The sequence below is a fragment of the Tachysurus vachellii genome, chromosome 9, assembly GCF_030014155.1.
Source record: "Tachysurus vachellii isolate PV-2020 chromosome 9, HZAU_Pvac_v1, whole genome shotgun sequence".
In the NCBI taxonomy this organism is placed as follows: Eukaryota; Metazoa; Chordata; class Actinopteri; order Siluriformes; family Bagridae; genus Tachysurus; species Tachysurus vachellii.
In genome coordinates, this window is record NC_083468.1 from 15,052,912 (window position 1) to 15,070,582 (window position 17,671).

Here is a 17,671-nt window from a genome sequence, read left to right on the forward strand (position 1 = left end):
GGAGTGCCAACCCATCGCAGGGCACACACACACACTCATTCACTCACGCAATCACACACTAGGGACAATTTTTCCAGAGATGCCAATCAACCTACCATGCATGTCTTTGGACCGGGGGAGGAAACCGGAGTACCCGGAGGAAACCCCCGAGGCACGGGGAGAACATGCAAACTCCACACACACAAGGTGGAGGCGGGAATCGAACCCCGACCCTGGAGGTGTGAGGCGAACGTGCTAACCACTAAGCCACCGTGCCCCCAGATAGAAGATATAATGTGCAGAAATAGGTATATGATCATGTGAGAACTGATGTGTGCAGTATCCTGAATGTGACTCAGACAACAGTCTACGAAGAGATGTACAGCTCTATTAAAGTGTACAAATATTTGATAAAGAAAAAAATTGGTAAATATGCTGAATGAACTTCCCTCTTCATCTTGGGAACTTTTATCAAGTTTGCTTACTTAGATCTAAAATAATAGATCATTAAAATGACCTGGATGCCTAATAACCCATGCTGTTACAACCACACAAGGTTCACCAGTTAGGCAGAGGGGAAACATATCTCAACATATCTCTCAAAACATCTCGAAATCTTGATGCATAATTCTGCCTGAAAGCATTCAGTTTACATGTAAAGTGTTTTTCTGGACACTTTCAGCAGCCTGGATTTCAACCCCGCACTCTTTACTCTTCAGCCGAAGCCAGCAACTAAGTGCAATATTATAATTTTTACAAAATAAAAGTCACTTGTATAAAGAAAAGATGAGAAACTAAGTAACAGTAGAATAACAGAAAGAGCAGCAATAGAAAAAAAAGATTTGTTTGAAACAAATTTGTATTTGTTAAATACAACACAATGCCTTTTGTGTGTGTGTGTGTGTGTGTGTGTGTATGTGTGTGAGTGAGAGTGTAAGGTGATATAAGGGAACTTTCACAAATACTTTCACAGATAGTTTATTCTTTTTGACAAAAAAAATAAAAAAAGACAAAAAAAAAGATTTTTTTTTCTTTTTGAAATTTTCTTTTTTTTTTGAGAAATGTTTATTTATGACACAAGTTTATCCAAATAACACCCCACCCCCACCCCCCTCCTTTGGCAGAAATGTACCCCTCTCTGTTTGCCCCTCTCGGCCATGTTGACTGCTTCTGGCTTCACTGTATTTCTCGCAGGGGTCGAAACAAGCCGAACTCTTCCAAAAGGAAAAAAAAAATCTCAGCACAGGGAAAAAAGGTGGCCTCTGAAAACACCACTTCGAAGCAGGAGAGCACATTTTTACACTCTTTAATGCTCGGTGGAAAAGTTAGTGTGAGTTACTTTTAGCGTCAGTCATGTGTTCATCAGTGAGTGCGGGGAGATGAGCTGAGTGTTTGAAGCGGAGGAAAGTTTGAGAAAAGCTGCGGTAATAAAATGGAGAGAAGAGCTGAGAGTGTACTGAGGACACTAGCGGCTCTGGAGACCTCTACAATCCTGCACTCTTACTCCCTGTGTCCACTGCAACAAAAACAGCCATAAGGTGACGTTTAAACTAAAACTTCTTGTCTAATATATATAGCGGGAATTAAATAGACTTGTCGTGAAAGCTGTAAACAAATAAGGGACAAAAAAAAACCCTCCTCGTTTAGCGCTTTATCGTTTACCTTGTTGTCCAGGCCTCTGGTGAAAGGAGCTGAGGAACATCTCGTCTTGTGCTCTCTGTGTTTGTACACCGAGGAAACAGAACATTACATTTGTTTTAGAAAGTTACTGACATTTTAACATCTCTGTTTGCATTCATCTCTGTTTGCAATTCGATCCTAAATAAAGTTATTGTGTTTTTTGGTTACATTCCTTTCACTCGGGTTACCATACAGAAAGCCTCCAATGCTAAAAGTCTTTAACTTGTTGTTAAACGTCTTTAATGTTGTTTTCTTGTTTCACATTAAGTCATTTCAACTGGTCTTGTTAACCTGAAGCAGGTTTCTCAGCTCCACTCAGGGAACCTACTGTGACCCTGACCATGTTCATACCTTACTGATTCTAACCTCTCCTGAACGATCACACACACACACACACCTGAAACATCACTCAGAAATCTGAAACAGGGTTCTCTCTCTCTCTCTCTCTCTCTCACACACACACACACACACACACACACCTGAAACATCACTCAGAAATCTGAAACAGGGTTCTCTCTCTCTCTCACACACACACACACACACACACACACACACACACACACACACACACACACCTGAAACATCACTCAGAAATCTGAAACAGGGTTCACACACACACACCTGAAACATCACTCAGAAATCTGAAACAGGGTTCTCTCACACACACACACACACACACACACACCTGTAACATCACTCAGAAATCTGAAACAGGGTTCTCTCTCTCACACACACACACCTGAAACATCACTCAGATATCTGAAACAGGGTTCACACACACACACCTGAAACATCGCTCAGAAATCTGAAACAGGGTTCACACACACACACACACACACACACACACACACACACACACCTGAAACATCACTCAGATATCTGAAACAGGGTTCACACACACACCTGAAACATCACTCAGATATCTGAAACAGGGTACGTACACACACACACACACACACACACACACACCTGAAACATCACTCAGATATCTGAAACAGGGTTCACACGCAGGCATCTGAAATAGGGTGCACACACGAAACAGCATACAGGACACACCTATAATTGCACATGTATGCACACACCTAAAATGGGCCACACACCCTGGAACCAGGGCACACACCTACAACAGCATGCAGGCATTTGAAACGCACACTCGAACCTGGGCATATATTCCAGAAACGGCACAGATGCCTGATCCAACACATTATTAATCTTCATGAAGATGTTATGAACAGGGAAGATTAAAGTTTCAGTTTCATAGGAAAGACTGGAGCTAAGAAACTTTGCACTGGTCAGAAACTTCTTCTGACTAGCCACAGGTCAACATGTGTTAATTTCTGTTTATTAAACTACATTAATTTTATATTTTGTGGTTTCCTTTAATCATGCTCCTTAATATTAGTAATAGATTACCTAAACCATATTTTCTATTACTTTCATAATAATGTCAATATCCTAGAATAAATAGTACATTTCCGATCTTTATGGCAAGTTTTCTGACATTGTTTCTTTTTGTTTTCATTCTTTCAGATTAATAAACTTTGCATTTCTATAATACATGAGGAGAGGATAGTTCTTTGGTAGTCTGGTCTCAACATCCTTTATTATTGTGGCATTGAAAACTTCTGTCTGTGCCTTTGGCTGGCACGGGTTATGAGGATGTGCTGCCTGCTTCAGGTACGAAGGATCCTGACATGATGGGGTGCAGGACAAGCAAGGTCCTCCCAGAACCACCAGCAGACGTACAGCTAGATCTTGTCAAGAAGGTCGAGCCTCAGCAAACTGATGTCTATAAGAACTTTATACGTGTGGATGGCAGTGACAAGAAAACTGGCTCTCCTTCCCCTCAGGGTCAAAGCCATGCCACAGGTGCTGCCACTAATTCCCCTACGGCAGGAAAAGGCCAGCTGGAGCCGTCTGAACCACGGAGAAACAAAGTGGCCAAGTACCGGGCCAAGTTTGACCCTCGGGTGACAGCCAAGTATGAGATTAAGGCGCTCATTGGGCGTGGCAGCTTCAGCCGGGTGGTGCGGGTTGAGCACAAGGGTACACGTCAGCCATACGCAATCAAAATAATTGAGACTCGATGGCGTGAAGGCCGCGAGGTGTGTGAGTCAGAGTTGCGAGTTCTGCGACGTGTACGTCATACCAACATCATCCAGCTGATGGAGGTTTTTGAGACGGCTGAGCGTGTGTACATGGTGATGGAACTGGCTACAGGAGGTGAACTCTTTGACCGCATCATTGCACGTGGTTCCTTCACTGAGCGAGATGCCACGCGCGTACTCCGCATGGTACTGGACGGTGTGCGCTACCTTCATATGCTTGGCATCACTCACCGTGACCTCAAGCCTGAGAACCTGCTCTACTACCACCCTGGTGCTGACTCCAAGATCATGATTACTGACTTTGGTCTAGCGAGTACACGCAAAAAGGGTGACGAATGCCTTATGAAAACCACTTGTGGCACACCTGAATACATTGCCCCTGAAATCCTAGTACGCAAGCCTTACACCAATGCTGTGGACATGTGGGCGCTGGGGGTGATCTCCTACATCCTGCTCAGTGGCACTATGCCCTTTGAGGATGACAACCGCATGCGTCTCTATCGGCAGATCCTGAAGGGGAAGTACAGCTTCTCTGGGGAGGTGGGAATTTAGTATTCTAATTTTATTCTTGTCTCATGCATATTCTAACACCCAGCTGAGAAGAGAATCAGGTTTATTTTTTAATATATAGGTTTCAGCAATAAGTTGGTCCATCTAAGGTTTCCTTTAACAATCATTATTTGCCATGTTAGTTAACATTAACAACACATGAACATCAGCATTAATTCACCATCATTAAATTAAACCAAGTCCGTAAGTATGAGCACAAGTTACTTTATCGTATAAGCCTAAATGCTGATGTTGGAATTTTGGTCTCCACATATATATACTTGTGATTTAGCCTCAGCATGTTTTCAAACCTGCTTTGTTCAGTTTCTTTTCTGAAATAATGGACTTATATCTGCCTTTTTCGAGGTATACCAAATGTCACATGTGACACAAATGTAAGTCGCTTGCGAGTAAACTGGCCTGTCATTGGTCAGTGTACCAGTTTATGTGCTGGGGTTCAGCTCCTAGAAGACATATGTAAGGATGTGTGGACAGAAGCTTCACCAGCTTATTGTGGCTTTCTTTTTAGCTGTAGCTATTGAAATCGTTCAGTTTCAGCATGCATTGATGCGACCTTGTAAATCTGGGTTTTTATTTCCTTTGAAAAGCTTCAGTGAGGCTCGTCCTTGGTCCAAGTTGAACTGCGAATCGTGTTGCGAGCTATTAACAAAACGAACACACGTAACAAAGTTCCTATCGTGCATTGGTGTACAGTTTGATTTGTTGACTGTTCCGTCTGATAGCTTTCTCACTACAAGCAAATCGCTCCAACGTTTGTTACTGGTCCAAGACCATTTTTTATCAGGTGGTATTGTCCTGATTGTTCTAGTGCAGATCTGAGCATAATTGCTGTATTCATATACGTCTAAACGAACAGAACCAAGGGCGAAAACTCACAAGGTTATGAAACAAATTCCCCAAACGAATGGGTGTGAAAATGCCCTCAATTTAGGATTTTGGCATCGTATTGTCCGCGTTGTCCATTGTGTATTTTATTGACTTACATCCATAAGTTTACTTGAGTTAGTCAGTGATGGTATGAACAATAGTTCATGCAGCCATTCCTTATTTGGCGTACTATTAAAAAAACTAATTAATTAAGCGTTTTTGCTTCTTCAATATTACTTATGGTTAGGGTTTCAAAGAGGCGGAAAGTTTACGGTAAATTTAACTTAATCTAGGGAATTTTGGAAATATTCCAAATTGGAAACTTTACGGGAATTTATGGAAATTTACGGGAATTCATGGGAATATAGGGAAATGTATATAAACTATATCATATACAAACATAAATAAACATTTTGTTTGGTCATAAGCAGACATGCATGCAAGGTAATACAAATTTTAAAAATGACGTCTTGACTGATTTAATTGTAAGTAGACCTTTAATCGATTATTTCACACAAAAGCACAATAAACATTATTATGCTTATAATAAACATAATAATTGTAATAAACATATTTCCCTATGATTGCTGTAAAATGAAAGCACCCTTGCCCTTATAAAAAGTCCCAATCAAAATGTAAAATGAAGCATTTTTTCTCAAGTGAGTGTGTGTGAGGGAGGGTCATCAAATTATCTGTGTATGTGGTAATACTCCTAATTTACTGCTTATTAAGAGTTAGTAAGGTATTTATTAAGTTCAGGTATTGGGTACAATTAAGAGTGTAGAATAAGGTAATGCAGAATAAAGCATTAATACGTGCTTAATAAGCACTAATAAATAGCCAATATTCTATTAATATTCATGCTAATAAGCAACTAGTTGAATGACCCTAAAATAAAGTGTTACTGTGCATGTTATGGAAGAATGCAAGTACATGCAGGGGGTGTGGCCTCAATGGCCCTCCAGTAAGCAGTGTGCTGTGTGCAAGTGACCGAGGAATACAGGGTACAAATTCAACTTAAACTGCATTAAATCTTATTGTTTTAAACACGATTATGTACATTTAAGTTCCTTGTTGTAGGAAACTCTGCATTTTTTTTTAAAAAAATTCCCAGTTTATTTCCATATATTCCCGTTAATTCCCATATATTCCCGTTAATTCTCATGGAAAGTTTCTAGCCTTGAAAATTCCCGGAATTTTGCAACCCTACTTCTGGTTTCGTTCATGATTACTCATGTAAGCTTATATTGAGGGGGGCACGGTGGCTTAGTGGTTAGCACATTCGCCTCACACCTCCAGGGTTGGGGGTTCGATTCCCGCCTCCGCCTTGTGGGTGTGTGGAGTTTGCATGTTCTCCTCGTGCCTCGGGGGTTTCCTCCGGGTACTCCGGTTTCCTCCCCCGGTCCAAAGACATGCATGGTAGGTTGATTGGCATCTCTGGAAAATTGTCCGTAGTGTGTGATTGCGTGAGTGAATGAGAGTGTGTGTTACCTGCGATGGGTTGGCACTCCGTCCAGTGTGTATCCTGCCTTGATGCCCGATGACGCCTGAGGCCTGCGCCTGAGGCACAGGCTCCCCGTGACCCGAGGTAGTTTGGATAAGCGGTAGAAAATGAATGAGTGAGAGAGAGCTTATACTGAGGTTTTTCATTTCAATGAATGCATTAAATAATGACTGTCAAACAAACAATGTAAAATGTTACCAAATTCTTAGAGCTGCACGGTTATTACAAGAAAAACTGTACATGAGACAGAAATCAGTGAAACTGTTGTTTTGATAAAACACAGAAAGGGGAATCAGCATCTAACATTCAGCATAATGACAGTAAAGATCAGGAGGTAGTGCTTCGAAAACATTGCTGTGGAATGTGATTTCTTGGGCATTAAGGCTTCTACAGTCGTCTTTATAGAAAGCGGTGATGAATACAGCATTTGTAATGGTGTTGAACTAGACGTTAATAACAATCCAAAGCATAATGTAGCTATAAATGTATCAGATGTGTCTCATTGCCTTTGCACCAGTTGTTCAGTGTAATTACACTTAATATTTTTTCCTGTGATGTATTCAGGGCCTACTGGTGGTTTGTGGTATAGCATAAAGACTTTGATCGCCTGTTGTTATAAAGCTACATGAGGATATGCTGACATTAAGCCAGTCCATTCACAATCTGCATTCCTAAACAGAAATATTCCCCATAAGGCCACTGTCAGGACACCAGAAAACAATACCCCATGATCGTCTGGCCTCTTCCTTCTCTGCGTGTTCATTATAAACTTTATTATAAACCTCATTCACTGCAAATGTTTACTTGATGGATGAATCTCTTGACTGTCCAAAACTAAATTTATAGTTGTGCTTTTGAGGGCGTTTACTCTGTATTGTGGATTCTGTGTTTGTTTGTGTCTTTCTGTGTGTGTGTGTGTGTGTTGACTGGATGTTATCCAGAGCTTTCCTGTGATCACATCATGTCCCACACTAACCCTCTGCTGCATTGTTGTCTGTAAGGTTGTGTGCGTCAGTGTGTCTGCTTGCTTACAAAACAATCTGTGGGCTTTTAAGAAAAAAGTTAGACAAAGCATCAAAAGCTTTCCTGATGTTCTCTGTGTGACGTTAACACAGACCGGTGGGTCTGTGGTTACAAATTAACAGGCACTTTCATTTGTCATATTAGTCAGGTTAAATGTTTACAAAACCTTTCAGTTTTCTCTTTGCTCGCCTCAGTGAACAAACTAATTTTCCAAAAAATGGCCGTGCTTGTGTGGAAGAACTTCACCTAAAAATCATTTCTGACCATTTCAGTTCTTCACTTTCGAAATATGAAGATACTACTCATAATAGATGCGGAGAATGCTGTGTTTCCTTTAAAATGTTTTGATTAATTGACTTTTCATTGGACAAATTTACTTCTGGATTCTATTTAGTTTTATCTTGCTTAGGACCTTAAGATAGATATTTTTTTTTTAAGTTTTGACCACATACTGTAAATTCTAGTCTATAGCTTACATATACATGAAAAACTATGGTTCTAAACTATTTATTTTCATGATAAAAGTCTGTTTTTGTATTTAATGCATTTCATTTTCCTGCTCTCCTCACCCAGCCATGGCCGAGTGTGTCCAACTTGGCGAAGGATTTCATCGACCGCGTGCTCACTGTGGACCCGAGCGAGAGGTTGACAGCCGGCCAGGCGCTCAAGCACCCCTGGATTGTTAGCATGGCTGCTTCATCTTCTATGAAGAACCTACAGCGCTGCATCTCTCAGAACCTGCTCAAGAGGGCGTCGTCGCGCTGCCAGAGCACGAAGTCAGCACAGTCAACACGCTCCAGCCGCTCGAGCAAGTCAGGTCGAGCACGGCGTGTACGAGAGAAGGAGCTGAGGGAGCTCAACCGCCGCTACCAGCAACAGTACAACGGCTGAAGAGTAGAAGCGACACGTGCTGGTACCGACACTCTGGGACCCACTAGACATGTGCCGATAATCCTTTACTCAATATTTGACATGTATTACAGAGTTTTGTTACCGTAACAGAATTCTATTCAGAAGATTTAAAGGCCACTTTACACGGATCCTTCTTTGTGAAGGCAGTCGCAAAATCTTGTTCGTCAGATAATAAATCAAGAAAAGTTGGAACAAATATAGCAAACAAAACCATCACTTGGTCTACTCACTGAATAATAGAATATTCTTTTTTTTTTTTTTTTAGAATATCTATAAACCTTGTGGAATTCTTAAACCATGAGGAAACTTTATGCAAAAATCTGCTTAAATAAAAAAAAAATCTAATAATCAAATATAAAATCGGCACATGCTTAGGACCCACATGCTGTGAGCAGAGGAGGTAAAGTGGCACAGGAGTGGCGTGTACTTACAAGTCTTATGGAAGAACTCTGAGAGACAATATCCTTGCTGACCACAGAGCCAGTTAGCAAAAAAAATATATCTACCCTCCAGTCCATCTTTGTGCTAGTGTTTTTTCTTCATGTTCAAGTTATTTGTATGTATTTTCTCCTTATTTATTTATTGTTAATGTTTGCTTTTCATTGTTACATCGTCTATGACGTTACTGTCTGTTTAAGCCTTTAACTGATTGTATTATCTGTTGAACAGAATTCTACGTAATGAAATTGCTGGAAGGACTACTAAATCTGTGGTGGCTGTATTTAGACCTTCCTGATTTTTGCTGTGAATTATTTTTCTTAACGGTTATACTTCTAGTTAGTTGCTCTCTAAAGTGAGCTCCATGCTGTTAATATTTTTTCCCATCGATCACAGTTTATTGTGCCAAAAATCATTTCAAATATGAAGGTTAAACTGTGCCTTTTCTTTCTAAAGAAACCATTTGGGTGAAGTACTTATTTCTAGGAGTTTTCTATTGATACTGAATCTCAAGTAATTCCTGTCACCTCTAAGCATTTTGATTTACAGATTGATCTACAGTATGTAACGTTGGCTTACAGTGTGTATTTATCTTTAAATAAAATGAATGCTCAAGCACTCGAGCGAATATGCAGTACTTGGTATTGCATAAGTTTCATTCAGCTGTAGCCACGTTTGATATTACAAGCGAACAAATAAATCAGCTCGCTAAACCGTTTCACATATTTGCTACTTAATCCTGAGTTTTTGAACAGTGGGTTCACTCCTGTTGTGTTACCAGAATCAACCTGGCATCTCCTGTTAATTTAGGAATTTGTCCACATTTGTGACTCTTAACAGTTCGATTTATAATTAAACATTAACACTTAATATGGAAAAGGGAAGAGGTGTATTTGGTTCTGCTTTTTACCCACTGAACTGACCAAAGACACATTTGAAGCAATTATAGCATATTGCATATATACTTTCTTGTTAGTGTAATCATCTGCTATGCCTTTCTCATTCGGAAAATAAAGTTCTTTATCATTAGAAATCCATTAGGAATAAAATAACACGTGATGTATGCGTCTTTTGGGAAAACCACTGTTTTATAATTTTGTTTTTAACTGAAGAAGAAGGAAGGAAATTTAACAGCATTAATAGTTTGAATTTACACCTGATGTATTGATAAAATGATTTTTTTCCAAATTGAGAGTTTTAAGGAAATGTACCACAAAATTATGAAGAGTACCAAGATCCTAGATTTCACAATACATTCAGTATGTCAAGTTCAGTGTTTTTGTAAACTTATTTTAATAAAATGTTTTTTTTCCCCATCCCATTTGATGAAGTTGGTCCAACACTATTTCTCGAATGAAGAGTGTGAATATGTGTTGTGTTTTTGTTCTATTGAAGATTAATGTTGGATAACATTAAATATGTTGTTTTGTTTTTTTCCAGAATAGTGAATTGTTAGTTTTTATCAAATGTTTCAATTAAAGAGTTCCATTAAAAAGGTTTTTCATGATTGTTTTTCTGTTATTGTATCAGCAACCCTGTGATGGTCTGGTAATCTTAAGTGTCATATTTCTATTAATAGAATAATAGACAGATTTTTAGTTTAATGCATGTGTGGTTAATCTTATTGCATACAGTGGTAGCTCCTTTAAAATGACTCAGTTTTTAGAGTCACCAGTATTACAACGCCATCCTGTGGTCATGAACTGAATCACATCTAGATCACTTCAGCTATAATTATAAGTTTAATAATATATAAAGTAATGAGTTGTGGTTCGTTTATTATCATTATTATTATTATTTTTAATCCAGGCTCATTTTTAATCCGGTCTCCGCGAATGTATTAGAGTATAGCAACTCATAAATACAAATATAATTGCCCTTTATTATGTTCCACACACTGTAGTACACAGCAGCACTGTTGTGAACCAGGACGCACTTTTGATTGGCTAAAACCCGCGTCACTCAACGCTTTACTCCGCGTATCTGTCGGTGATTGGTTACCTTCTTCTATGCTTCTCATGTTACTGTAGCAAAGCAAACCGAACCGAATTGATAAACCAGCCGTGACTGTTAGCATACTGGAGCTGAACATATCGTCTAACAAATAGCTGTTTTACATGAGATTTATTAAAGAAAATCTCATTCTATTTTACTGAACGATAGTATGAATGGATCTCTAATGTGAAAGAGTGAGTAACCTTTCTGAGATCCTGTAGATACTGATTTATTAGGCGAGACGCGCTGTTCGCTAGCTGTTGGTTAGCTGTTTGCTAGCCGTTAGCTGTTTGCTAGTTTTTGGTAGCATGTCCACAGATGCACGTCTAGTTGGGTTAGATATTTATTTATAGATATGAACGAATATTTATTCGTTGTTTAATAAATAAATGGAACCAATTCTACTTAGCATTTATTGCTGCAAATAAAGAAAAAAGCTGTAAAGTTAACTTTATTCACGATGCCTCAGTAGCGTCTTAGCTTTAACCGTTTGCTTAACTACATGATTTTCAGCTATAAACAAATGATAGTAAAAGTGAAATGTCACGGATAATAACCGTTATCTAATTATTCATAAACATCTTAGCGACAGTAGATTGTTGTCATTCTCTAAAGCCGAGCGTTAGCTGTGTTTTATTAGAAAAGAACAGACACAGAAATGTCTGAACTGTATTCAGCTGCTGTGACATAAATTTACTTACTTTAATTTGATAGCTTTCTTCTGTCACGTCTGTATTTTGGATTTGACCCAACAGGTAACTAAGTGACCGCTGTGTTCATAAGAGGCTAATTAAATAACAATAAATGAAATCAAATAGTATTAAGCACAATTAACCAAGAATGTCATTTTTTTATTTTATTTTAGTTATATTTCAAGGACAAAGTTGTGTGGTTGCTCATGTTAACAAACATGGAGTTGTGTAGCATCAGATGTGTAGCTGTGGTTTCTTCTGACTTCCCAGAATCTAACAGGCTCATTATACTTATGTGGCATTTTGCTTTGTTGCTTAATGAAGTACATTTAAATGACGACTATTTTATTTACCAGTCTGTATTAATATGTCTGCTTATACACAGTGCTGATTTACAGAAATATAAATTTTACATCTATAAACGATTTACTGAAGAGAAAGCCAGACCAGGGAAAAAAAAACCCTGAGACGATATTAGAAAGAACCCTTGTGAGGAACCAGACTCACAAAGGAACCTGACGCTGGATAGTGTGATTATCAATAATTACTTTTTGATAACCGTGTACTTAACATGAGATTCATTCTAGTTGGAACATGAAGTCTGTCTGAAATAATCAGCTCTTCACTGCTGGAGACTTGAGTGCAAATCTGTTCATAGCAATAGCAGTCCAACTGGTATCATCCACTATAATGTCATGTACCTTTGTGGGCCATCCACAACAGCAGCGAGTGTTCAGGCATCAGCATGGATCAGGAAGGACCGGAGAGCAGAAGTGGTCGAGATCATGATGTGCATTTTTTCCGGATGTGAGCCAGTCTATTATAGGCTTAATTATCATTTAAAGTCTTAAGTGCTTAGGGTAAAAATTCATCTTGGAACAATTTAATGTCGATCACTCACTGCTGCTGAGGCTTGCCCCACACGGACAGCCTAAAGATCTCCGTGTGATTACTGTTGATGGGATCATATTGAAACCATAAAGATGTTCTTCCTCAGAAAGCCTTTAGACTGCAATTGCTATTAAGAAATTTGCCCTCAAGTCTCCATTACTGAACAGTTGATAACTTCAACACAATACACTTCAGCTTTTCAAATGACCCGGATGCTGATGCTTATAAGTTGCTTTTGGGTTTATAGTTACACGATTGCACTTTTTGGTTATGTAGTACACAGTTCTAGAAAGGAAATTATTTATAAACTCACTATGCTGTGTCACCCAGGATGAAGGATGGGATACTTTTGAGACTGGTGACTCTCAGTGTTTGAGTGGGAGTACCAGTTTTTCCAAAAGTTGTCATAATGACAGTAAATTAAATGTTTTAACTGAATTGTACAGAGATTATTTAGTTATTTGTCTCTATGTAATAGACCCATGCATATACGCTACCATAACCCATTTATTTATTTATTTACTAGATAATGTAACATTTGTAGTGGATTCTTTAATCACAGTCTATTTGTTGCACACAGTTGTGTTAACTTCTTGGATATCATGATGTTTATTTCCACCAATTTGCTATTTCTCTTACAAATAACATTTTGTATTATGTTTCTGTAGGAGTGGATTGGAGGCTCTTGTACTTTTGGTGCTGGGAATAACATTCTTTTACTTTCTTATCTGCTTTAATATATTCTCTGTGTGTGGTAAGATGGCACCCCTCGTTCAGATTGTGCTGCATCACTGATCGTCTCAACTGGAATTCGAAAATGGAGAGAAAACGCAGAAAGAAATGAAAGAATAAGCCATGCATTTCCCAGGCTTCTCAGAGTTGTGGATTTAAAGTAACCTGCAATCTTCAGCTCAGTTTCATCAGTGTTCACTTACTATCAGCCACATTTACACAGCGATTTATGAAGCACAGACACTTGAACTCTTTTGGCTGGTTCTGAACTGAACTGGCGTGTGGACACCATGACGCTAGCCACAGCACTGTGGCTCCTCGTGGCTGTAGCCCTGCTGGCGGGGTATACACCCCAGGCTGGCACAGAGGAAGATAAAACCACCTTCAGCTCTTCTTCCTCCTCAGACGGGTTCTCGAGCTCCAACTGCTCTCAGCTCACCCTCAAACTAGATTTCTCCTCCAAAGTAGTGGAGCACGGTAAGTCTCTTTTCTGCTTTTTGTATGCGGTCACTTTAGTGTGATATACTGCTGTGTCTATTCAGAATTGCAGTTATTCGTATAGTATAGAATTCATACCAGATTCAGACAAGTTTGAGATGATCATTTCAAAGGTGCATTGACTTTTTCCTGGAACCTGTGCTCAGGATCCTTCTCCAAATGAGTTCATGAGAAGGAATTTCGGGTTGAGGGGCCATTTACTTTGGTTTCTTTTAGTCTTAGAGTTGGGAAATGACAAGTTCTGATATTGTTTCACATAAAACTGCATCACATTCCAGAATATATATAAAATATATAAAAAATATTTGCCACTGCAACCTTCACCAGTGTTAAACATGAAAAAACTCCCAGTGGCCTTTGTGATTTGCTGCTTTAACTTTTTAGTGGCACTCTTAAAGACTTTTGTGATTCCTTGTGATCTTTGGTCTTGTTCCATCACATTTCACCTTTATCTTTGGTCGTTCCTTTGGTATAACTGCATACATCATTTAACTAAACTACGTACAGAATCCTAATTAAAAAATGTAACCACCAAATGTTCAATATATCAAATGATAATTTGTGAAAGACTAAGCTTGTTGAAATTTGCATTCGAATCAATTTAAAAAAAGCGACGTTACATTTCAATTTTCAGGATCATAATAACATTACATGATAACCGGATTCAGTCTGAATGAAATATGGCTTCCTTTCTGCTGTCTCCATTATTTCTTATCTCAGCTTCTTGAACACATTACAGACTTCAGTCTTTACACTTTGTTGTTGAGTCTGAGTTTTTCGGCGTTCCTGATTTTTGCCCCGTGCATGTTCAGCATTATCTGCGATCTCAATCTGTAATGTGCACACTTCTTTTTGTGTATTTATTTATATTATTTAGTTATTATTATTATTATTATTATTATTATTATTATTATTATTATTACTCCCACCAGCGCTGGTTTGGTGTCCCGTCATTGGCTTTAGTGATGATTTACTGATGGTTTCTATTAAATTTATTTTAAAATACATAACTTAAAAGCTGTTAATTTAAAATTGGGCCTTGGTTTAGATTTGTGGCTCTTACAATGAACTGATGTTTTGCTTTTGAATCCTTCAAAGCTAGTAGTTGAAGCAGAGCAATAAATTACTGTGTTTTAGGGGTCTGTTTTTATTGGACATGGCCTCAGGCCCTGTTTATTGGCCTTGAGCTCTGTGTGCTGAAAAGATCAGTGTTGTGTACGTATCTAAAGGCCACTCATACATGATCTTTATAATGACCTGAAGGCTGGGAATGTGAATGTGAGCTTTGTGTAAAACCCCACCTTTTATTCAATCACTCTTCCTTAACATGCCCCCTGCTTTAATCATGGGGAAGTCCAGCTTATTTATACACATCTAGGATGGAAAGATGAAAGCTCTGTTCTAGCTCTACATATTAAGATTAAACTAAAGAAAGTGTTTTATATTTGAACAGTTTTCCACTCTGCTTAAAAAGCCCAGACATGTTTGTGTTGTAAAGTGGAGAATAGTTTAGGGGATTTCTTTTTCAAAAGTGACCCGTGGATCGCTTTTTGACTTCCAGACATTCTGTTGGACTGGATTATTTAGAATGCTTTACTTTCTGGAAACTTTCAATCCCTTAATGAGATCCAGGAAGGGTGGTACATTTTAAAAAAACAAAAAACAAGCCTTTTGTTTAGTGAGTTGCATAAACATAGCTAGTGGAAGAACAAGGGTGTTTCTCATAACCCACGCAGACAAATAAGCTTTCAGTGGAACCGTATGCTGATAGTTTGCTTGTGCCATAAACAGTGAACCACATATAACTATATCACTATTTTATCTCTGCCTCCTTTAGCTGTCTGAAGGCTGAACTTTTAACTGGCTTTATACTTTATATAGAAATCACTATTTGAAAGAGCTGCAATTTGAATTAGCCAATAGTTTTATTGTTATTATTATTATTCAGTGGCCTCTTAATTTTTACAAGGACAAACCACAGCTTTTAAAATAATTCCTAATTTTAAAAAAAATTCCTATATGTGCTGTTGGGCTGTCACTTTTTAATCGATCATCCGTTTTAACATGACGTGAAAAATTCAAATCTGAACTATAATTTTCCCAGACAAATATTAATGTGCAGCTTAAGTGCATTAGTCAGTTTTTAATTTTGTTGTTTAGCATCTGGTCCTCTTGATCCATCAGTAAATTAAAAAATGGAAGATGACAGCAAGCAGCGGAGCTGGCAGTTACGACTCCAAATCATCTTGTGGAATTGTTTTGGTTCTACATCATAGATTGTTATGGTAAAAGATAAGGCTGTTTGGCCTTGCACCTAGAGTTAGTTATAGAATAGTTGTCTTGCACCTAGACGACAACAAAACTTTAGGGTTACCTACTGACTTACGACCGCAACGAGGCAGCAGAAAGTCAGACAGGCACAGAGAAGCACACAACCTTGTATCAGAATCAGGTTTATTGGCCAAGTGTGTTGACACACACAAGGAATTTGGTTCCAGCTGTTTAAAGTACAGACATAAATAACACTATAGTTGTATGACTTTGTAGTATCCAGTGATGCTGTACATTAAAATGTATATGTATATAAAATGTATATCTGATGAAAGCTCAGAGAGTTAACAGATGCTAGAAGTATTTAGCTAAAAACATGGTACCAAGTCACACAATGGCAAATTGCGATTTTCTTTTAGGATTTTATTCTGGTCATTCATGCTCAAGATCTGTATAGAAATATTGAGCACACTGTGTATATACTGGTGACTTTATTAACAACCCCAACAAATTATTTCATTACATGCTGCAAAGAGTATAGATGACACGAAATCTATGCAAGTACTGTCATAAGTTTTGTACTTTGTTTGTTTTATACATTAAACGGATTAAAACAGCCTTTTACGCATGACATATTTTAGCATATGTTCACATATTTAAGCATGCACAGCGCAGCGTGTCAAGTCCGATCATGGATTTACAGAAACATGGTCGATATTTTGATTTCACGTCTCTGCAAACCTGGCATTGGTCTAAAGCAGAGCTATGAGGAGCATCTGGAAAGTGCAGCTGTGCAGCGAGATAAGGGAAAGTACAGGTTCATATTAGTAAACCTGTTGGCTAAACTATCAAGCTTATTTTCTAATCTTTTTTTTATTCACACCTTTTAATCTATGAATTTCATTTTCGGTTGCACGAATCAGAAAAATATCCACATCATCGCGTTTTATACCCATAAATGCAGTGTTAATGATTTAGAACACTGAAGTGAGTGGCATTTATCTGCTGCTTCACCCTTTACTCCGAACTGAATAGGTATGATGGCAGATATCAGTTCATCCTCATAGTCGTACCTATATCTGGAAATAAGATAAGATGGAACTTTAATAATCCTGAAGGGAATATTCTTATGCCAGAGACTGCTTCAGATTACAAGAGAAATAAATAAAATTAAATATTCCATATATTCAAAATGTATACAAAAGCTCAAAAAGGTGCTAGGGAACTATGAACATACTGCACATGCTATGATATTGCACATGGTATTATATTATATGATATTATTTTATATTATATTATGTACCTATTAGTTTATGTATTTGGGGTCAATCGTCCAGTGTGATAGGGAGTGTGGAAAATAGGTGAAGAGGTGAGTGCAGGTGGGTTGGAGTGGGTGGAGAAAATTATTTAAGGAAAGATTTAAAGGAAAGGGGTACAAGTAGTGAGAGCAGCTCTGCTGTATGGGTAGGAGACTGTAGCAGTGAGGAAAAGACATGAGGCAGAGATGAGGA

The 17,671-nt window shown here is 38.4% G+C and overlaps 2 protein-coding genes across 4 annotated transcripts in view; both read left to right on the forward strand.

The window, feature by feature from the left end:
* The first annotated feature begins 1,116 nt into the window (after positions 1-1,116).
* pskh1 (protein serine kinase H1) lies at positions 1,117-10,580 on the forward strand. The gene is made up of 3 exons (XM_060877867.1): positions 1,117-1,517; positions 3,190-4,307; positions 8,305-10,580. The coding sequence occupies exons 2-3, from the start codon at positions 3,354-3,356 to the stop codon at positions 8,620-8,622; spliced, it is 1,272 nt and encodes a 423-aa protein (XP_060733850.1). The 5' UTR covers positions 1,117-1,517; positions 3,190-3,353; the 3' UTR covers positions 8,623-10,580.
* A 551-nt stretch (positions 10,581-11,131) lies between these two features.
* Positions 11,132-17,671, forward strand: part of mbtps1 (membrane-bound transcription factor peptidase, site 1) — a 252,276-nt gene continuing 245,736 nt past the window's right edge. For 2 of the 3 annotated variants that reach the window (XM_060877870.1, XM_060877869.1), the window contains exons 1-2: positions 11,132-11,270; positions 13,328-13,868. In XM_060877870.1, the coding sequence (XP_060733853.1) occupies positions 13,682-13,868 (187 nt within the window). In that variant the 5' untranslated portion in view covers positions 11,132-11,270; positions 13,328-13,681. Of the gene's footprint in view, positions 11,271-11,790; positions 11,832-13,327; positions 13,869-17,671 lie in introns of all 3 variants that reach the window. The other variant, XM_060877871.1, reaches the window with a different exon arrangement.